Genomic DNA, 23,886 nt, shown 5'->3' with positions numbered 1-23,886 from the left:
GAACATTTTTGGCCAAGAATATGTCTGGTAGCAGCATCAATCGTTCTGGAAGTGTTAAGAGGAAGAAGATTGTCCTAGCAATTAAAGACAAGTTACGTGTTGTTCAAACAGTGAGGCGTCACAGGCAGCCAAGCGCCTTCAACAAGTGAGGCGCCACAGGCAAGCCAAGCTCCTTCAACAAGTGAGGCATTATAGGCAAACCAAGCGCTTTCAACAAGTGACGCGCCACAGGCAAGCCAAGCGCTTTCAACAAGTGAGGCGCAAGCAAGCGCCTTTAACAAGTGAGGCGTCACAGGCAAGCCAAGCGCCTTCAACAAGTGAGGGCATGCAAGCGCTTCAACAAGTGAGGTGCAAGCAAGCACCTTCAAGTGAGGCCTCACAGGCAACCCAAATGCCCTCAACCAGTGAGGCTTCAGCAGCTGGCAGTCAAAACTAACTTAGCTTAATGAACTGTACAGTAATTTTAAGTGTTAATTTTAGTGTTGTGTTAGTATAGGTTACGTAAATTGTTAAGAATTTTTAACTTCAAGATGTGTGGCATCAATCAAGAAGACGAACACCAACAAGGTAAGTTGAGGTTTCTAGTTGAATATTTAATAATTGTATGTGGCAAGGCAATTCAAATTATGTTGTTTGTAGTATAAAAATAGTTGGAAATGGTCACTTTTGGACTCGTAGGTGATATATATATATATATATATATATATATATATATATATATATATATATATATATATATATATATATATATATATATATATATATATATATATATATATATATATATATATATATATATATATATATATATATATATATATATATATATATATATATATATATATATATATATATATATATATATATATATATATATATATATATATATATATATATATATATATATATATATATATATATATATATATATATATATATATATATATATATATATATATATATATATATATATATATATATATATATATATATATATATATATATATATATATATATATATATATATATATATATATATATATATATATATATATATATATATATATATATATATATATATATATATATATATATATATATATATATATATATATATATATATATATATATATATATATATATATATATATATATATATATATATATATATATAATAATAATTTCATTGTTGTATGGAATTCATTGAATTTCGTTGCTCCTAATGGTTGTAATTAGTATTTAAAAATAGGTTAAGTATGGTTAGTATTGTAGATAAATTGGTCATGGATGCAATAACAAACTCTCTTTTCAGGCAACACTCAGCCCCGCAACTTGTTTAAATCTTAAACATACTAAACATAAACTGATTCCACACATTCTCTTGTGCCATTTACATTCTTAAATACAAATCCTGATCTGAAACTCTGCCTTGACAGACGTAATCGAACCCATAAGCACCACACCAGAAATAAATATCTGATATCCCCAGAGTGAAACTAAGTCTGTGTAAATACTCTATGCAAATAAAGGGACCTAATCTATGGAACTCACTCCCTAAGGAATTGAAAAGCTGTCCATCCTACGCCTTATTAAAAAATAAAACCCGAAAGAACTTAACATCATCCTCATAGTTTCCTACCTAGTGCCTTAAACTCGCCCTGTGTCTTGTCTTGACATTCCTCCAATGTATGTGTGCCTCAGCTATTTAACTTCACCGTTGTAATCACTGCTATTGGCATACATCATGGTTGTTAATATTGAACACATATTTTACTACATTATACCTAGAAATAAGCCTCAAATTATGCTACAATGTACCTGTTGATGAACCTCAAATTTTACTATAATGTTACTATAATTTACTACAGTACTGTATAATGATTTTATGAAAATTACTTCCTTGGAAATATATTTTACAGATCCAGTGATCCAGATTACATTGCAATATCCTCCAAAATCTATTTTTGCATAGAAAAAAATTAACATTTTGGAAGGAAAATCTGCTGGGCATTTTTGATGGTTTATAGAGGTTTGGATTTTCATGATGTTCTGCAATGGGTTGGAATGAAAGTGCCACAACCACGGGGATAAGTCGCATAACTCTTCCCTTAATACATTTCACAGGACGGTAGACAAAGCCAACTTCAGGGGCGTAGTGAGCTTGTGTCCAATAAGTACCAGTGAGTCAACTCACATCCACCTTGTGGTTGTAACAGGTAAATATCTTGTACCTTTAGCCCCTTAATAACCAAAAAATACAAATTAATTGTAAAATAACTAGCATTCTTTGTAGGCAATGAGTCACAATAACATGGCTGAAGTATGTTGACCAGACCACACACTAGAAAATGAAGGGACGACGACATTTCGGTCTGTCCTGGTCCAGGATGGACTAAAACGTCGTCGTCCCTTCACTTTCTAGTGTGTGGTCTGGTTAACATTCTTTGCCAGAGTGATGAGTATATATTTTGAATTTTATGAAACAAAAATCATAATGAATATGCAAATTGTAACTCTACTGTAATTTGAATAATTTTCTGTTTGCATGCATATCATGTGTGTGATAAATAATTTTATTACTAGGTACGGGAGTGAGATTGTATTATACAACAATACCATTGACTGGTGGACCAAACCAGCGTCCAGTACAGCTGACGTTGCTCCATGTTCGTCTACCTCCGGGGTTTGCCGCTAATGCCACAGTTTACAGACCTACAAAAGTTCACAAAGCCCTTTATTCACATGGTTGGTTAATGCTCTTGAGTTGGTTTTGTTTTCAAAATTGAAATACTGTTGTGTGACCATTGGTGTTTGGTTAATGGAAATATATTGTGAAACTGGAGAAGAGAGAGAAGCAGGTTTTTGCTGGATGTGAAGAGAGGAAAGTGTTCCTTTATCATTTTTTTCAGGTACTGGTGTTCTGTGTTCCAATGAGAGCATTGAAGCAGATACAGTTTGGACAATGAGTAGTGATCAGTACCCTTACCACCCAACCCTAGCAGAATCTCAGAGCACGCATGCCGTGGATGGGTATGTGTGGGCACTTGCTGATGTTACTCCAGAATTGTGGTGCTCTGCACTAAACCCACCAACGCCTCAGGTATATAATTGTGCAGTTTCCATTAACCCTTAATCTTCGGGAGTTGTTATACTGTGTATTTTCCCAGTCGTAGTGGCTTAGTGCTTTCTCCTCATAATTACCTTGCCTTACGTAGGCTGCACTTGTATGGTTAGGTGATAATTATGTCACCATATAATGAAGGTTATAGTGCTCTCAGAACAGTGCTTGTAGACTATTATTGAACCAGTTGTCAATTTTGATAACTATTGTGTTCATAACCAATTTGGAGAAGTTTTTTTTTTTTTTAAGTGAATTTGATGGTAGGAGGTGGAGAGGAAGACTGGTAAGAAGGTGAACAAATGTACTATTGTCATGAACTGTTTTGGGAGTGTGCAAACAGCATGGTTTGGTAAGGGACGAGACACGCAGCAAGGGGGGTTGAATTTGGAAATTATTATTATTATTAGTTTTTGTTTTTCTCTCTGTCTCTGACGGTTGTACTCTACTGTACAAGACAATTCACAAGGAGCCCTGCTAGAATTTCTCTTATGAAGAGGGTAGTCGCTGCTTTGAAGTGTTATGGTGCTTGTTTATATGGAGTGCACTGTATTGTGAATGATATGAGGAATAGAAGTTATATTTTCATTTTATGTAAGTTTTGTAACATTTTGCAATTTTATTCATACTTTATTTGGGCCGATTCCTTCCCAGCACGTAAAACGGGGAAATGGGATGATGACAATTCATGCATAACATATATAAGCAAAAATGTTCAGTTATTTAATTAATGTTATGTACAGGGCACCAGGCCACCACTTTTGGTCACGCAGCATCAACACGCACCCAGGCGTTTGGTTCTGCTGTCAGCCAATGGTGCGCACATACTCACTTTCCAGCGACCTGTTGATCAGCTTCGGCAACTCCTAGAAGAATCGAGTGGGGCCGAAGCAGCCATGGTCAAGGACTTTTTTACTGCAATGACACCAACCCAAGCTTGTGCCACTGCATTAATTATTGCTACTGATCCAAATAATCAAAACACACAGGTGAATATTTAATATTTTACCCAAATTGTTTCACCATTGCATGTCCAAATGAGGACTTAGGAAGGAATGCAGCAATATCATTTGCAACCAGGATGAGAGAATATGAGATCACTAAGTGTTGCTGCTGGTATGAAGTCTAAGGAAGCATGTCTCAATGTGGGAAGGGGTATATCTTCTTAAGCTAGACTCACTTAGACTTCCATAGGTAATACCATTTTTGTTTTGTTGGTAAAAATAAACTCAGGCAATTTGTTAAACAATTCATACAGAATTTAAGAGAATTTTGAGTTTGCAGGAAAATGTGATGTGCTGCTGCTGATCTACATATTTGTTTGTAAGCATTGAATGAAATCACGATTAGAAAGTTAAATTTTTAAGTGCTTCAAAAATTTGGGATGCTTGTAGGTGAATGAAATATTTGAGGATGGTTCAGCATGATTACATTAGGTGATGTAGTTGATATCAATTTAGCACGAGAACATTCCCAGAGGCAGCAAAATGGCAGAGTACAGTCATAGTTTGTATTAATACATTATCATTGACAGGTTGCAGAGTGGGCCACTCGAGCATTATTCCTGTATGGTGCTAACTTGCCTCCAGCAACACCTGCTAATTTTCCCCCCCACACGCCGTCAAACTATCGTAAGTGCATAGATACGTTATTTTTTACCACTTAGATGTGATAAGTATGTTGAAATGTTTGAGATTTCTGGCTGCCTGGTGCCTTTAAGTACTTAAATATTGATATTTTTCATGGTAATTAAAACAAATACTGTAAACATCTTAGGGGCAAATGGGCAGTAAAAGGTATTAGTGGCTATAATTCAGTTCTATTAGATTATGTTGTTTAGATTAAACAATACAAATTAAATTCTCAGAAGAAAACATGAATTTCTGTATCGAAAATAAAATGTAAATGAACAAAGCATTTGGATTACAAGAATTTAAATCTGGATCAAATCTTACCTTAATCTAACGCGATAATTTTTTCTTATGCAGAATTCAATCCAACACAAATGTCAACGCCTCTCCATGGCCAGACTGTGAATACAACTATAGGCCAAGATGCACAGTTTTCACCACTGCATAATGCTCTATATCTGTACCTGGCAAGAATTTTAAGACCAGTCTGGTCTACTCCACTAGCTAAAGAAACCGTAGTTGATGGAAAGTCTGTGGTAAGTCTGTGTGTGTGTGTGTGTAATTACCTAAGTGTAGTTACAGGATGAGAGCTACGCTCGTGGTGTCCCGTCTTCCCAGCACTCTTTGTCATATAACGCTTTGAACCTACTGACGGTCTTGGCCTCCACCACCTTCTCACTTAACTTGTTCCAACCGTCTACCACTCTATTTGCGAAGGTGAATTTTCTTATATTTCTTCGGCATCTGTGTTTAGCTAGTTTAAATCTATGGCCTCTTGTTCTTGAAGTTCCAGGTCTCAGGAAGTCTTCCCTGTCGATTTTATCAATTCCTGTTACTATTTTGTACGTAGTGATCATATCACCTCTTTTTCTTCTGTCTTCTAGTTTTGGCATATTTAATGCTTCTAACCTCTCCTCGTAGCTCTTGCCCTTCAGTTCTGGGAGCCACTTAGTAGCATGTCTTTGCACCTTTTCCAGTTTGTTGATGTGCTTCTTAAGATATGGGCACCACACAACAGCTGCATATTCTAGCTTTGGCCTAACAAAAGTCATGAACAACTTCTTTAGTATATCGCCATCCATGTATTTAAATGCAATTCTGAAATTAGAAAGCATTGCATAGGCTCCTTGCACAATATTCTTAATGTGGTCCTCAGGTGATAGTTTTCTATCTAGAACCACCCCTAGATCTCTTTCTTTATCAGAATTCTTTAAAGATTTCTCACATAATATATAGGTTGTGTGGGGTCTATGTTCTCCTATTCCACATTCCATAACATGACATTTATTAACATTAAATTCCATTTGCCAAGTGGTGCTCCATATACTTATTTTGTCCAGGTCTTCTTGAAGGGCATGACAATCATCTAAATTTCTTATCCTTCCTATTATCTTAGCATCATCAGCAAACATGTTCATATAATTCTGTATACCAACTGGTAGATCATTTATGTACACAATAAACATCACTGGTGCAAGAACTGAACCCTGTGGTACTCCACTTGTGACATTTCTCCATTCCGATACATTGCCTCTGATTACTGCCCTCATTTTTCTATCAGTCAGAAAATTTTTCATCCATGATAGAAGCTTACCTGTCACCCCTCCAATATTTTCCAGTTTCCAGAACAACCTCTTATGTGGAACTCTGTCGAAAGCCTTTTTTAGGTCCAGATAGATGCAGTCAACCCAGCCATCTCTTTCCTGTAATATCTCTGTGGCCCGATCATAGAAACTGAGTAAATTCGATACACAGGATCTTCCTGATCGAAAACCATACTGTCTGTCTGATATTATATCATTTCTCTCCAGGTGTTCTACCCATTTAGTTTTGATTAGCTTTTCCAATACTTTCACTATTACACTTCAATGATACAGGTCTATAATTGAGGGGGTCTTCCCTGCTGCCACTTTTGTAGATTGGAACTATGTTAGCCTGTTTCCACACGTCTGCTACGATTCCTGTACACAGGGATGCCTGAAAGATCAGGTGAAGTGGAATGCTGAGCTCAGATGCACATTCTCTCAGAACCCATGGTGAAACGCCATCTGGGCCAGCTGCTTTGTTCCTCCCGAGCTCCTTTAGCATATTTTCCACTTCATCTCTAGACACCTCTATCCGCTCTATGTTGTTCTCTGGAATTCTTATTGTGTCTGGTTCTCTGAAGATTTCATTTTGTACAAACACACTTTGGAACTTTTCATTTAATGTTTCACACATTTCCTTTTCATTTTCCGTGAATCTGTTTCCCATTTCCAACCTCTGGATATTATCCTTTACCTGCAATTTGTTGTTTATGAATTTGTAGAATAGGCCCGGTTCTGTTTTACATTTATCTGCTATCCCTTTTTCAAAATTTCTTTCTGCCTCTCTCCTTACTGCTGTATAATTGTTTCTCGCATCTTTGTATCGCTGGTATGTTTGGGGGTTTGGCCTCTTCCTATACTGATTCCATTTTTGTCTCTTTTGGTCTCTTGCCCTCACAATTTCTGTCGAACCAATCCTGTTTTCTGGTCCTGCATCTCTGTTTTGGTATGAATGTTTGTGTGCCTTCCTCGTATAGTTTTAAAAATTTGGCATACATTTCATTTACTTCCCTGCCTAGCAACAATTCTGTCCAATTACACTCATTAAAAAAAAGTGTGTGTTTAAGTAAGTGCAGTTACATGATGAGAGCTATGCTCATGGTATTTCGGCTTCCCAGTATGTACTGCAATGACGGTTTTGGCATCCAGACTTAACTTGTTTCATCCATCTACGACTGCAAGACTTTCTAATATTTTGTTGGCATCTTTGTTTCCTTATCTTGAATCAATGTCCTCTTGTTCTTGAAGATGCAGATTTGCAGAGTTCTTCTTTCAATTTTGTAGACTTGCTACTATTTTGTATGTAGTGATCATATCTCCTCTTTTTGTCTTTTATCTTCTAGCTATGTCATATTTAACACCTCTAGCCTCTCCTTGTATCTCTTGTTTTTCAGTTCTCGACGCCATTTTGTAATGTGCCTTTGATGTTGTAAACCGTTTTTCATATTTCACCAACCATGTATTTCAAATTGATTCTGAAGCTGGAAAGTGTAGCATGTGCTCCTCTCGCAATGTCCGTTATGTGTTTGTCTGATTACAGTCTATTATCCAGAACCACCCATAGATCTTTCTTTGTCAAAGTTCTTCAGTGTCTTTCCACATAATTTGTAGGTTGTGTTGGGCTATTTTCTCCTATTCCACATTCCATAACATGGCATTTATTCACATTCAAATTCATTTGCGAAGTGTTGCTCCATACACTTTTGTCTGTGTCATCTTGAAGGGAATGACAATTGTCTAAGTGTCTTATCTTCCCAAATAGTTTAGTGGGAGGTGCTGAATGTCATATATGCTCTCCTTTCCTGGTGAATATTAAATCCAGTACTGAATTGGTGGGACATCCCCTTCCCTCATTCTTGTGGCCTGCTTAATGTTGCGGCAAGTAATGTTGCGTTCCCAGGATCCTATGGATTTTCTTATTGATACATCACATTAGTGTGATTGCTCTCTGTGTAATGAAATTTCTCTTAGCATATCCATTTCCTAACTTCCTGTTTGGACCTTTGGTTCCTCTGAGTTGTTCACCATATGAGTCTATTTTCCTGTAAATGTCTTCAAATTCACCCCTCTTCATTTTCCATGTCTCATTTTCTTTGACTAGTTCCTTGATTTGTACCTCTTGTATCATTACATTTTTAGTCAAGCTGGTAATATCCTTTGTGTGTGTGTGTGCAGGTATCTATGATGTATCACATACACAGGTTTATAGATACTGTATCTTTGATGCTAAAGCCAGTATCCAGTGCTGGTTGTTTTCAATATTATTAATATTTCTTTCAAATATTGAATATATATTTTTTAGAAATTTGTATCATTTTATAGTTTCTACTGTACTGTATTTATATAATTATTTTATAGTTGGTGAGTACTATGACTGCTGAGGAGGTTGGTTTTCTTGCCAGTCAAGTGGAGCTGTTAGCCAAGTTCCTCATCACCAACCAAGGCGGCTCTGCCTCATTCCAGCCAATAAATATGTGAGTCTCCATATCATCTTATCTGCTAAGTACTTAAGCCTTTGTCTGAGCAGTTTTCAACAACTAGTATTAACTTTGATGAAGGTATTTGGGATTTACTTTGGTTTGAGCATTTAACCTTCTCCTTGTTAAGTAGAAGAAAAGTTCATAATTTTCGTACTTTTTCTCTATAGGTCCAGCAGCAATGTAAATATAGGACGGTACATCGGAGATGGGTCCGAGCGGGCATCATTATTGGCTCTGAGATCACTGTTGGACCAAGCCCTGGAGGTCCTCCGTCTTATGACAGTCCTCACTACCCACAATTTTACTACTATTACTTCAACCATACAGAAAGTAAGCTAAATCATTCGTTGACTATTTTGTTGGGCTTTTTGGAATTTTTCTGGGGAAGCACCTTGTGGCTTCCTGATGCTATCATCACCAGTGTAGGTGCCATCTACTTGGCCATCAATCTGGCCTACCGGGGACACAGCGCCAGAACCTGGTCCCCTCACAGAGGCGCAGGGAACAGTTGCATTTATATACAGTTATTAATTTATGCCAAGGAAATGGAAGAACCACTCTTGCTCTTAATTTTTTCCAGCAATATACTCTCCACAATATTAGAGAGACTGTTGTCTTGGAGGACTGTACCTCATATAAGTGGCTAATGATGTTCATTTTTCCTTACATTAAATAACTACAGTAGAGTTTTGAGTAAAATTGTGTGTGTGTTAGCCAGGTGATAAAGACCAATATTGTGTTTTAAGAATTTTGAGGTATAATGTGTGCTTAGTGTTACACTGTGTTGATTCTTTCCATGAGACGCATAAACGGATGAAATATATATATTAATGTTGTAAAATTATTAACCCTTAACCCTTAAAGGTGCGACAGGAAGTGCCTTCATGAGATTGTCAGTGATCCAGTTCCATTAAGTGGTGGTCTAAATTGTTTATTGTTGTTGTACCATTTAGGGAAACTTTGTTGTTCCTGTTGTGACAGAATTAGCTAAACTTGCATTTTTTTGGTTAAATTAAATTAATATGCTAATTGAATTTTGAGGACAACTTTTTAAGTTTAAAAATATATTGGTATATTTTATACATGTTTCCTTTTGTCACCAACTAATTTATTGCTTGGCAGTAAATTCTATTGAAGATTTTTAATTTTAGAGCAGACCAGGTGGAGAGTGACTAAGAAATAATATGAAGGCAACTCAGCCTGTTACAGGTTATAACAAACACCTAAAATAAAACAACAAAAAATATTAAAATATATAAGGAGTGGTGGGTAGAGTGTAACAAATACAAGGTGTTGTGCGCAGGTACTTACCTTCACCTGGGTCCACAGGCTGCAGGGAGTAACACGATTGTTGGAAATGTAACTTGTATACGATCACTTGTATGCTCAATCGACTTGATAATGGTCCAGGGAGGACCGAAACGACGTCGTCTCTTCACTTAATAGTGTGTGGTTATGTCAATATTACGTTGCTTGTATTTGTGTGCCGGTAGTCAAGTAATGTGAGATTGTTATCAGGATTCTACAATTTTCTAGGAAGTGCGTGAGCAGCTCCGAGGTATGACCCTACGTGATTTAGTGTTGACTGGACGTGAAGTTTGTCGTTGTCTCATCATGGCACTTTTAGACAGGTAATTACTTGTTTTGTATGTCCTGCTGTCTCCATTTTTTTTCAATTTGCATATAATATTATCAACAGATTATTTATTGACAACAAAAGTGTCATATTTTATGTAGGGAAAATTATGAATGGATTAATATGAAGAAGTCAGTTAATGAAAGCTATCACTGAAATGTAATGAATAGTTGAAGATATATCTACTTTATGTAAATTAAAGTTTATATTTATGCTGCATATAAAGCAGATTCTACACATTTTCAAGTTGGTTCTTTGTCTTCCTGAGACTCAATATTATGCATCCTTACAGTTGTTCATTTCCATTTTGTAGTTCCTGATATGATAGTCTTGGGATTTTATTCTTTGATTTAAGGATAAATTGTTTGAGAATTACTTTATGCTCAAAGTCTTTAAAATAGGCATTCTTTCACACTTACTGTATTAAACTAGACAAAAACCAACCACATTTCATCATTACGTATTGTTTCTATAATATGTTGTTGGCAGTTTCATTATGTTGGTATTTAATCCTGTTCAGTGATAGCTGCGTCAAAGTGAACTCTGACTACACTTTATAGGATTTTAAGATATCTGGTCTAATGAATAGAATTGAGTTGTTTTAAAATACTGTACAGTAATAATTTTTGTTGCTATGAGTACTACAAGTTTATAAAATTACCAACAGATACCACGGCGATAATGCGTCAGCTGATGCTATATCTGAGCGACTGCGGGAGATATGTCCTGGACTGTACCGTATCGAAGATGCTAAATTAGCTAAAGCCAATGAGATCATCTTGGCTGCGAAAGCAAATACCAATAAAGCCGAGAAGGACAAAGGCTTCAAAGATGCAGTGGCAGTGAGTGTTTGATGGTATATGTGAAGATTTCTTTACCTTTATTTCAGTGTATTTTGCGAGTCTGTGCTTTTCGAATACTAGAAAATATGTAAATCGGACAAATAAATTTAAAAATTGTGGTGTATTCTGTTCCAACATGCTTTATGGTTTAATTCCAGTGAGACTGATGTTTCACTGGAGGTTCAGAGATTTAATTAAATATATAGCAAATTTTTTTATAATAACGTAATTGCATACATAAGTTGTGTATTCACTGTTTTGCTGTTAAAAAAAACAAAATTAAACATTGAATTGCCAACCATACATTTGTTAGTTTAACCAATTAGTAATAGGTCCTACAAGTTCCTGTAAGAGAGAGGTGGAGACTGGGTTCCCATCTTCTGTCTTTACTCAAATATAGTTTAAGCTGTTTACCCAATAAAAATTGGAAGTGGGTCAAGATTTAAAAAAATGGAGAAATACAATTTCAAATGCATTGAAATACTGTTGTGTGTAGGAGTTGCTCACTGATTTATGTATGTGATGATGTGTTACTGTGTTGATGATATTTTTATTTGCATCGACAGCTGTGTAAACAGATTGGTCATCACGTGAACGTTAACGGCATCAGTAGTCAGCTGGCGAGTGGCGGTGCTTACGAAGGTGTGGTGGACCTGTGTCTGAGTGTGGCGGCACAGAGAGATCCCCCGGGCTTAGCTCTCCACTATTACAAGAATAATGAACCTGCTGATGATCATCAGGGGTATATGGCATTCACATCAAGGTTAGTTCTGGTCTCAGTTTCTTTTATGGTTATTGATTTTGATATCTTGTAAATCTAAGACATATTCTGCAATACATACACCAAATCTAAGCAGACAGATATGGACTTGGACAGTACAGTATGTAAATTTGTTACGTTGAGTTCATAGAGAATATTTCAACATATATGTAAGAAATTTGTGTGCTAAAGCTTTCAAGCTCTGAAATCCAGAATTCCACAATTCTTAGCACCAACATAAATTTGTATTTTGAATTAATTTTCTTTGTTATAGACCCTTTGTATAATAAGTTATTTAATATTTACATCTGTCAAATACCATTAAGCTTTTTTTTTTTTTTTTTTTTTTTCACCAACACTTATTACTAGGTCATGACCCTTTAAGTGTTCTGGGGACACTCTTAATCAAACATCACAGATCTCGACTCTGGATACGATAATGCAACAAAACATGCCTGAAAATATATTAATAAAAAAGAGGCAGCTATAGTGGCAATGAGAAAAAGAGCAAAGATTTAACACTTTGCATGGCTCGGCGTGCACGCCCCAGCCCACCCCAAGGTGGGCCTGGTGTTTATCCTAAACCTTGTAATACAAACAGAATTCGGAGGCCTGAGCTGTGAAGAAGGGAGCAGAAGCAGACATTTACATTATCATTTAGATTATTTAAATATATCATTTTTTCAGAATGGAATGTTATCGAGTGATAATGGATCAGCTGAACCAGTTAGTTGGAGCTGGAGTTCCCCCACCAGCCTCGCCCAGTGTCCCATCACGGCCTGGGCCACCCACACCACCACCCTCTACACTGCCCTCTACTGATGCTACGCAGTATGCTACCCAGGTGGGTACCTGCTTGATGGGGTTCTAGGAGTTCTTCTACTTCCCAAGCCAGGCTTGACTTGACTAAGGGTTTAGCTCTTGCCTTCAAGATTCTTAGATAATTTAATATAAGAATACCGTAACACAAGAAAAACAATTTTCAAAATAGTCAAACCCTGGTTAAGCTATTGTACTGAATAGTTCATCAGAGGTGTCCATTCTTGGGCTTGCTACATCACTAGTAAATGTGTCAGATGGGGTATATTAGATGGTTTGCTTGAGACAATGAAAGGTTCCCTTTCTGAAGGTGTCTTAATAGTGCTTGCCTATCAGTGACTACGGGGAAGTGAGAGCTAGGCTCTATAAGCCCCGCCTCTTACCCTTTTATATCTGGCATGCTAATTACCCCCTCTACTAATGTTTTCTTTGTATATTATTTAATTTGTGTATGAAATTAGCTTCAACAACCTCCTCAGTTAAAGTAACTATAAATATAGTAACTTATTACCAAGAGACTGCACTACATCACTAATAGCATTTCTACCTTTTCATATATTTTTATTCTAATTTATTTCAGATGATGACTCTGATTGTAGCAAGTAGTGATGAGTTGGCTCATGTAACTTTATACCAGTGGTTGGTAGACACTAATCGCACGGATCAACTCCTGGCTCTGACGTCACCTTATCTAGAGACATTCCTTACACGAACCAATGGCCAAGCACCACTAAATCACTTGCTTTGGCGATACTATGAGAGGAATAGAGATTACTTTAAGGCTGCCAAAACTCTTCTTGTGTTAGCCGAACAAATTGGGTAAGGTATACGGTTCGTCTTCGTTATCATTGAAAGCATTATGTAGACAAAGTAGAAGAGAGGAAGATGATTCACCCTTCTACTACTTTTTTGGAACTTAAGTATTTTAGGAAAGTATTGTTGCTGGAGAAAATAGTGTATTAAAGCTTGGAAGAGAACTTACAAAATTATGATAGTAAGCCATTTTGAAAGTAAGCCTTGCTGCACAGTATAAGAGTGCAGCAAGGAGTTAAGTAAAAGTAATTGCAAATGTTAGGATTACTCATGAAAGTACTTGAAATAGGACAAAAGTTGGAGTAGGAGGAGTATTTTGAGTGATAGATGGAGTGAAGTGCTCTTGAGTGGACCAGATTCTGGCTCTTTTAGTCTATTAAAAACTGCTGAGGCAGATTTGACTCGTGTATAGCTACAGGAGCCACTGACGTCCAACTAGAAAGTCATTTCATTACATTAAAAATTTTTTTAATTCATTTGTTTTATTCCATACAGTGCCATTTGCTTTCGTGAATCGGTATATGTGCTGCATATAATTTGATTACAATACAGTTTGATTTTATATTTGTAAGGCTTCATTCCTTCATTGACTAACTTCTTATTTCCAAAATAATAAATGTGATCCCATCAGAGACACGCAAGTGAGTGTGCGCGTGGAGTATCTCTCTCGAGCCATTATGTGTCTCAGCTCGTGTGAAATGAACACAGCCTCCAACTACTCCGACTTCATGCTGCATCTGGAAGAAAAGAAAGAGGTGGCAAGAGTACAGCTTATGGTAAGTTGTTGCTGTATTCATTCTTGAAACATGTCACGTGTATGATGTTTATATCCATGTGATGTATGCACCATTACAAGTTTTAGACCAAATGTGTTACTTTAAATGCCGACTGTATGTGGCAAGCCTACCACTTGATGATGTAGTCTCCAGAAAAAGATAATCCATTACATTTAATATTACTATTTTTACCCATGAAACCAGACAAAAATTATTACATGAGGTTTTAGTTTTGTAAAAACATTAATTTTATTGAAAAACCAAGGTAAGATAAAATATACGTTTGTGGAGTATTACTTCATAGTTGTCCAAGTGTCTAATCTCATGTCCATAGCAAATGGTCAGGTTGAATATAGCTGTATAAAATGAGGTTTGTAATTGTTTAATATATTTAAAAGTGTTTGTAATAAGCCTACTGTATTGACAGGTCCTGGATGCACTACAGTCTGAGGGGGCAAGTGCTGATGTGGTTGCCCAGCTCAACTCTTCACTTCTCACACTAACTGTCCTCTATGAGAAGTTTGCCGAGCCTTTTTCACTGTGGGAGTGTAAGCTAGCCATCGTACACTGTGCTGGCCACTCTGAACCCCAGCTGGTGCAGGTAAAATTGCCAGAAACATGACTTTGTTATATTTTCTAATGCCTCACTATTTGAAATATAGTTTGTTTGTTTTTCTTGGTAAAATAAGGGACTCTTGATGTAAATATACAGTATAGATATGTGTGGCAGGGAAAACAGTATCAAAGAGGGTGTCACTGCTGAGGGAGTGATCTGGACATTTTTCCAAGGTAAAGGCTTTAGTACTGCAACTTTAGAGATGATCACTACCTGATTTGTTTATAGTAGATTTTTTACATTTTTACATATGACCACCTTTACAATATGAATTCATAAAGGAAGCAAAGAGTTGCATATGTGTGGACATAACATAGATGATTAGTATGCTTTTTAATTTATGAAACAGGTTAATCAACACTTTAGTTTTGATCTAAACATCCAGCATTTTTGGGAGGGATCTTCCTTTCCTCCCCTTCCAGTGGCTCCCTGAAACTTCCCGAGATAGTTTTCTGAAAGGTCACATCAGTTGTGGAAGTTGTGTTTGGTCTACCAGGGACTAGAGCCAGAGCCTTATGTAGGCACAGGGAGCTGATGACAATCTACCACCCCACCAGAAAGTCTCTCCCCCAAAAAATATCAGTGTAGCTTTACAGACAACTGAGGGTTCATAGTAAATGAAGTCTCAAAATCTCCAAACAACTCGATAAACGACTCGCACAGAATAAGGGATTCACTCAAATGAGCTCGAAACTCATTAGTATCAATTACCACCACCAGGCAGCCCAGCTCAGGTTCCTAGCCAGGTTACCTAGGCAGTTCTCTTCCTGGTGCAGGTGTCTTCACACCCTCTGGTAGCCTTTCCAGTCTCGCCAGCTTGCAGGCAAGCCCCAAAGTGCCAAGCCATCCTTGGACTTGGTTGTCCCGTGAGGTCCATTTGCTTTGTTTATTTTTCCTCTTTTAGTGTAGGCTTTACATGTGCATTTTGAGTCTTGAGTGGCATTGGCTCATTTGGCATTTCCCTGTGTGCCCTCTAACGCTGCCCTTGTACAGCCAGGGCTTCCCTTCCCTGGTGTGTTCAGGAGGTTACCCAAGAGGCCTGACCACAAGGGTAGGGAGCCTAACCTTGGGCTGTTCAAACAGAAGAATCATGGATTCTTCTGTTTGGACCCACAATTGGGGGCTGTTCTATAGTTGCTGGGATGCACTGGGGTTCATGCACACCTGTTTAGCGCGCCGTCACTGTATGTGATGGTTCCGGGTGCCGTTTGGTGACCCAGATTTTTCACTTCCTTATAATACCCATCAGCACTATTAGGAAGTGGGGGGGGGGGGGAATTGGCTCCAATCGAACACTAGGACTACATTCTGAAATGCTTTGTTCTGTGCCTGTGCATGCCTGGCCTTGTCCCACCTTCACTTCATATTTTTTATTTATGAACAAATTGCCCTGTTGATCTTATTTTTGATCAACAATAAAGTTTACTTGTTACTTATCTATCTGGTAAAATATACAGATAATTATTTAATTTATGATTTAACCTAATTTATTTATACATTTTTAGACATTATTTTATTTACTTCATTTACTTTTCAGTCTATTTGGAGCAAGCTGTTAGACAGTGAGTTAGAGAGATCACGAGGGGGCGCCACGGAGACAAGGGTCGATTGTTTGTCCAGTAAGATAAAAGCTCTGGCGCGTCTGTATTCTGCGAACCCCAACTACTTTCCTCTAGGTTGGTTATTCACGGCATGATTGCAAAGGTCATGTACAGTAGCCTTCAGTTTGATGTACACAATGAAACACCACCACCACCACATTTCCTCATTCCTCTACCTTCCTCCATCACTCTGTCTTGTCTTCTTCTTCTCTCTCTCTCCCCTCCCCCCCAGGACCCCGGTTGGCTGAGCGGACAGCACACTGGATTTGTGATCCTGTGGTCCTGGGTTCGATCCCAGGTGCCAGCAAGAAACAATGGGCAGAGTTTCTTCACCCTATGCCCCTGATACCTAGCAGTAAAATAGGTACCTGGGTGTTAGTCAGCTGTCACGGGCTGCTTCCTGGGGGCTGCAGCCTGGTCGAGGACCAGGCCGCGGGGACACTAAAGCCCCGAAATCATTTCAAGATAACCTCAAGATAACCCCCCACTGTGTTGTGTGCTCACAAAGATTTCATGCCTATACCATTAATATACTTCACATGGGTGACATTCTTGCAAGTGACCTCATCTTTGGGCAGGGTCTTAGTACTTAGATATTTGGGACCTTTTCTGGGGACACAACACTTCTTTCCCGGTAGCTCAACCTAGCGCCACTCTGTACCACAAATAAATTCACACCTCACCTCAGGAATACCACCTTATTTAATTTATTTGTGGTAGTGTAACAATATCTGGCATTTTAAGCTGTATTATGTCATTTAACTTTAATATTTTGTAAAACCCGGAACATTAGAAGGAAAAAGAGTATAAAGTGCAGTTAACTCTTGCCACAAACTTCAAGTGAGAGCAAGTACAGGCAGGTGATGGTGGTGGGATACTGATCTGGATCTAATACAATGCAACGCCTCTCAGTAATAAGTTGTGTTTTCTCTTCCTACACATTGTCCTTTCACCAAGTACTGCATTCTCATTTTCTGCCCTCATTTTGTGCTCATGTATAAATTTCTTTGTGTACATGTTTGCTGAGGCAGTCTTTATCATTATACACATTCTTCTCTCACTACAAGTAGCTGATGATATCTTCATACATGCAGAATAACCACATGTGAAAAATAGAGAATGCTTAACGTGTTTTCGGCTAATTCACCTTCATCAGAGCAAAGTAGAATGAAGAAGAGTCTTCTTCATTCTACTTTGCTCTGATGAAGGCGAATTAGCCAAAAACGCGTTAAGCATTCTCTATTTTTCACATGTGGTTATTCTGCATACTTGGATCAGTGTTTTTGTGATCATTGTTGCATCTTCATACATATATTTGTCAAACGAGTATTTGGAATTTCGCAAATTACTTAAGTTTTTAAGTTAACACTTAGGAGAGATCCAACTCTCAGGCAATTAGTGTTTTGAGATAAGAATTGTTTAATGGCAATATAAGACAGATTTCAGTTTATAAAACTATAATCTGCTTATATCAACGTAAACCTATAAAGGTCTGACATTTGTTCCTGTTCTACAAATAGTTACTGTGCAGTTGGGGCAGCCAAACTGCTTTATTAAATCAAGAGACTGAAATTCAGAGTAGGTTTTTATAAGTTTATTATTGTATATGTCACTTTGTATCATTGTATTTACATATTTTCAGAACACATAATAAAGGAGTGTGAAATTCGGTCGGTTGAGCTAGGAGCTGACACGTCCTGGGTGGTGACTGCGCTCCAGGGTTGTGGGGTTCCTGTTAACAAACTTATCAATATTTATCATAAGTAAGTATTCATAGCTTCCACATTAAATATTTGCAATAGTTTATTGAAAGTGCATCATTGAAATGTTATGTATTTTGTGTGCAGCCCATCCTCCTAAGGTTTCCCAACGTCAAGAAATTATCATACTAAAGTTCCCTTATCCTAACCTACCAGAGGATCCAAAAACTGAAAGCGGGACAGTATGTCAACTTCATGAGCCGTTACAATTTTCTAGGGCGACAAGCCTTGGGTAGAGTATACGTCAAAATGCGATGTAATGGAATACAATATTTAGTACTGCCATACACTATCATAAAAGTACAATATAGCATCCATACCAATATATATATATATATATATATATATATATATATATATATATATAATATGTAAATTTCCATCATATAAATCATACTTGATAAACCGAGATGAGATGAATATATTCTACCTACACTATCTGTGAGAACCAGGTAACTACTAGGTTCGTAACAGTGTGTTGAGGGGTTCGCCTCAGAGAGGCAGGGCCAGCTGAGTGAAGAGCTTCGACCTGGGTAGTGCAGGAGTTGCCACCTCTGCTAGACCCTGCGGCTGGGGGCATTCTGTTCATTTGTTGTGGGGTGTGCGCTAGGGTTCATACACTTGCTTATACCTTATGCCATATACAGCCTTCATAGCTGAGTACATTGTGTAGGCTACATTTGGTGCCTACGTGCTTAAAGTAGTAAGGGGATTGTTGGTCTGCATGACTGCAGGTTTTGTATTTAAAGGAAGGTTTGTGTAGGAAGACAAGTTTATTATTACAATGTGCCAGGAATTCAAGAATAAAGGAAGCAATGTTCATTGTTCACACAAATATTTGATTGCAGCATTGCAGAAAGATGGATTAGCAAAGTGAACATGTAAATTGCTAAGCCAAATATGGTGTGAATTCTATCTAAAAGTAAACATTATAGTAATGAAAGAGACTAGTTGGTTTAGGGTAACAGCTCATTTGCACTTTCACTGTGAACTTTAATGATATTCCTAATGAACTCTACCGCTAGCTAGTATAAAAAAAAAGAGATGGGAGGGGGGAGAAGGGAGGCTATAGTAGATGTAGAGAGAGAGAGAGGAAGAAAGTAGGGAGGGGGAAGAGATCGGAAGGAGAACAAAAGGAGTGTGTCAGAGGGGAGAGGGTTTTCTTTTTTTCATATCTATATATATTTATTTCACTATAGGAGATATTATGTTTGTTTTACAGGTTGTATCGTAGTGGGGAGAGTGTGTGGGAAGTGCAGCGTTCCCCTTACCATTTACTGGGAGTCCTCGCACACCTCATTACTATGATGATAGACACCAGCTCCTCCGTAGCACCTCAGCAAAGGTAAGACTTTCTCGTAAACAATGTGCACTAACCAAATTTGGGTGTCTTGCCCCACTCCAAACTGTTTTCACTCTCGGACTCAATAAGGATGCAGTTAAATTGGCCACTAATGTTGAATTGCTACTTAGCTTAATATTTTGGAAGAGTTGAATGGAACTAAAATCAGCTTGGCTCTGAAATGTACCTTTGGGTCTATACCAACTTCTTTCACTATTCCAGTAGAATTGTCTGGGTGTGAAGGGATACTCCTGTTGGTATAGGTTATTCAGTTGGTCAACATGGCTGGAGTATTGCCAGTATTAGTTTGGGTTAAACTAAGGTCGTGCTGCTGCCGTGTGGTTGGTTATTATGTTTACAATCTGCTGGAGACCACATTCCTGGTAGCCCCTCAAGGGACTACCAGAAATCAATTTTGCCAGGAATTTTGTAAATTCCTGCACACTATTTTATACGTAGTGATCATCTGAGTGGAGCCATTTTGTATGTAGTTTCATGTAGTTGTAGTAAGGGAGCCAGTCGGCCGAGCGGACAGCACGCGGGACTTGTGATCCTGTGGTCCTGGGTTCGATCCCAGGCGCCAGCGAGAAACAATGGGCAGCATTTCTTTCACCCTATGCCCCTGTTACCTAGCAGTAAAATAGGTACCTGGGTGTTAGTCAGCTGTCACAGGCTGCTTCCTGGGGGGTGGAGGCCTGGTCGAGGACCGGGCCGCGGGGACACTAAAGCCCCGAAATCATCTCAAGATAACCCAATATTCACACACACTTTCACCACACTGAGGTACACACACACACACACACACACACACACACACACACACACACACACACACACACACACACACACACACACACACACACACACACACACACACACACACACACACACACACACACACACACACACACACACACACACACACACACACACACACACACACACACACACACACACACACACACACACACACACACACACACACACACACACACACACACACACACACACACACACACACACACACACACACACACACACACACACACACACACACACACACACACACACACACACACACACACACACACACACACACACACACACACACACACACACACACACACACACACACACACACACACACACACACACACACACACACACACACACACACACACACACACACACACACACACACACACACACACACACACACACACACACACACACACACACACACACACACACACACACACACATACATACATATGTATGGTTTCCATCTTGGGTAAAAGGATTGAGAGGCATATGTAGATATAAATTAATACTTCCTCATGCCCAGTATTAAGCATATATTGAATTAGTATCTCGTAGATTTTCCCTCATAATTCTGGTTATTTCCACAGGCGGGCTCAGCGTGAACTGTGTCTGGACTATGTTGCCGAGTACCTCACCGACTTGAGTGCTTCAGCCGATCCTTCGGCGGGTGTCATATCTGCTCACCTTAAGACCTGTCAGGCCAAGCTAGAACGTTATGTTTAATTATCTCTGGTGTGTGTTCTTGGAAAATATATGTAGTATGATTTAGTGTACAGAACATGTTTAACAGATTTGAAACTGCAATATTGTTTTGTAAAACATTAATGACATGATATAGTTTATATATATATGATTGTATATTTCATTAAATTCATAACTTGCTGTATTTATTTATGGGATGATTTTGTTGTTTATCTTAAATTATTCACAGTTTTGCCATCTCTTAAAAATGGAACACAGTACAGCCAGCACAAAATATTCTAATTATGCCACTTTTTCTCCTATTTCAAGATTTCAAGCCTGTAATTATAAAGGTAATAGATACCTAGAATATACAGGCTGCAATCATATTTCTTTTTTGAACAATAAAGACATGTATGCTATCCCAGGTTATAGCCAACATAAATGCTGCTGTTCATGTATTTACCCCAACATCTTGTACAGATGCCTTAAACGCTATGTAAACCTCATTGAGATATATTCTACTGAGTTACATAAAATGTTGAAGATTAATTATACCTGAAACAATTTCATTGAATGCTTTTCATGGCGGTGAAATGCATAAAATTGGTGTCAGTATTTTACTGTTGTACAGTATTTACAATTAAGAATAATCCTCAATACACTGACATTAAAAGCATGTTATTCCTTATAATGGGTAGCATTACCATGTGCCTTGTACATATTAATGTGGTGGATGTATTGGGTTTCTCATTAAAAGCAGAGTGTAGCTACTGTGCTGATTTGATTGACAAAAACCTTTTGGGCCCTCTGGCCAGTGTTTCGGGTGCTTAACTCTTGTAGATGCTGTATGCAAAAAATGTCGGAAGTTTGTAAATGAGGCCTACTCATGATGTAACTGCAATCTCTGTAAAAAGTTATTTTATTTTTTTTAAATGTGCTTTTCAGTATAAAGTGCAAACATTTTCTTAGCATCACATTTTTAGTGTATGGATTGATCACTTTTGACAAAACACAGTCTCTCACTCTCTCCTCTCTCATCTCCTCTCTAGTCTGTCTCCTCTAGTGTGTCTCTCATCTAGTCTCTCTTGTTTCTCTCTCTTTCTCTATAAATAAATAGTCCATTGTCTAAAAACAGATGACTAATAAATGAATTCAAACTTTGTGTTATTCATGTTACTTTATTTGTATGAAAGATGTACTGTACTTCCTTGTAAAATAGGACACTTAGATTTAGATTTTAATTAAGCATATTCATTAAACATTAACTGCCTTTGAAGCCCATTTTACCATTAAATTGACACAGGCTGGCACATGAAAAGTTTAACAGTGATATTTTCCACTTTTGCCCTGTGTGAACTTGTCTTTGGGAAAGATCCAATAGCAGTGTCCCAAATATTTAGTGCAGAATCAGATGGTGTTTTCGGATCGGATATAAACAGCGAGTGATTTCTAATGCTTTAAAAAATAACTAAGACTAATTTGAGGATGTCAGGATGCAGGTTAAATACTAAATCAGATTATAGAGAAGCTAGGTAGATAAATATTACAATTTTGTAATCCTCGATGGATAGTGTTTAGTATGAGAAAGTGTTGAAGTGTAAATGTGGTCAAAGTTAATTGAGAGGAATGTTGGAAGTAGCTTGACAATGCTGGTACATGTTTTCTTCATTTTGTTAGGTGTGGATTATTATAGTGGACGTAAATTATAAGCTGAAGGTGCTGTATAAAGTTATATAGGTTTTAATTTGATACATTTTATAAATGGCATTGTATTGTAAAGTTTTGGTAATGATGATAATGCTTGTATTCTACTTGAATTGCATAAAATATTATTTTTATACTTTTCTGTTCTATTGAGGTAGGAATTTAAGAATAATGATTCTCTTACACACAACCTCTTTCCATTTTCTGATACATTTCCACCCAGTGGAAAGTGGGAAAAATTGTAATGATGAAATGGGCATTGCCTATCCCTAACCCAAATATACTAGTGACACTTTACATTACATCAACAGCTGTCAGTAATCATGACTCGCACTTCTATTTACTGGGTATGTAATGTAACTTCAAGCTTGGAGAGTTTGATCATTTCTTACACTGTACATCTTGAAAAATCCAAAACTAAAATAGAAATCCTGTCTGATCTTGTATATTTTTATATTACCTAAAATTGCACTCTGTTCCTTAACCTGATTTTATGTAGATAAGTTTAAATTAATTTAGTTTTTGGTCTGAACTCCAAGGTTCAATGGTATGTCACCAGGCTAGTTCCCGAGCCGAGAGGAATGAGCTACGAGGAAAGATTACTGGGCCTAACCTCAGGACACTGGAAGACAGAAGAGTTAGGGAAGACATGACGTGTATGAATACACTCTGGCTGCCTATACCCCAACACAATGAATTATTATTACTGTATAAAGGCCACCAATCCCCGACAATGAATTATTTTAAGAAGTATACATGTGTATGTTTATGCATACTGTATATGTATACATAGGTTCAGGGATGGCAAATCATGTCCAACAGGATTATTTCAATTCTATGTGAGAGAGGGCTGGGCAGACTGCATATTTTTTTGATTGTCGAAAGTCTTCTGACAC

General features: G+C 37.6%; 1 protein-coding gene across 2 annotated transcripts in view; it reads left to right on the top strand.

Annotated features, from left to right (window-relative positions):
- Positions 1-23,430, top strand: part of Nup154 (nuclear pore complex protein Nup154) — a 31,636-nt gene extending 8,206 nt beyond the window's left edge. For both annotated transcript variants that reach the window (XM_069312098.1, XM_069312099.1), the window contains exons 9-27: positions 2,125-2,216; positions 2,584-2,745; positions 2,910-3,100; positions 3,862-4,107; positions 4,653-4,749; positions 5,107-5,285; positions 8,694-8,809; positions 8,983-9,145; positions 10,352-10,446; positions 11,119-11,293; positions 11,860-12,056; positions 12,741-12,897; positions 13,453-13,691; positions 14,317-14,461; positions 14,889-15,062; positions 16,615-16,753; positions 18,321-18,441; positions 19,661-19,783; positions 21,190-23,430. In XM_069312098.1, coding sequence (XP_069168199.1) covers positions 2,125-2,216; positions 2,584-2,745; positions 2,910-3,100; positions 3,862-4,107; positions 4,653-4,749; positions 5,107-5,285; positions 8,694-8,809; positions 8,983-9,145; positions 10,352-10,446; positions 11,119-11,293; positions 11,860-12,056; positions 12,741-12,897; positions 13,453-13,691; positions 14,317-14,461; positions 14,889-15,062; positions 16,615-16,753; positions 18,321-18,441; positions 19,661-19,783; positions 21,190-21,325 — 2,947 coding nt within the window. In that variant the 3' untranslated portion in view covers positions 21,326-23,430. The remainder of the gene's footprint in view (positions 1-2,124; positions 2,217-2,583; positions 2,746-2,909; positions 3,101-3,861; positions 4,108-4,652; positions 4,750-5,106; positions 5,286-8,693; positions 8,810-8,982; positions 9,146-10,351; positions 10,447-11,118; positions 11,294-11,859; positions 12,057-12,740; positions 12,898-13,452; positions 13,692-14,316; positions 14,462-14,888; positions 15,063-16,614; positions 16,754-18,320; positions 18,442-19,660; positions 19,784-21,189) is intronic.
- Positions 23,431-23,886: the final 456 nt, after the last annotated feature.

This window comes from Procambarus clarkii, chromosome 71 (genome assembly GCF_040958095.1).
Source record: "Procambarus clarkii isolate CNS0578487 chromosome 71, FALCON_Pclarkii_2.0, whole genome shotgun sequence".
In the NCBI taxonomy this organism is placed as follows: domain Eukaryota; kingdom Metazoa; phylum Arthropoda; class Malacostraca; order Decapoda; family Cambaridae; genus Procambarus; species Procambarus clarkii.
This window is presented reverse-complemented; position numbering and strand designations above follow the sequence as displayed.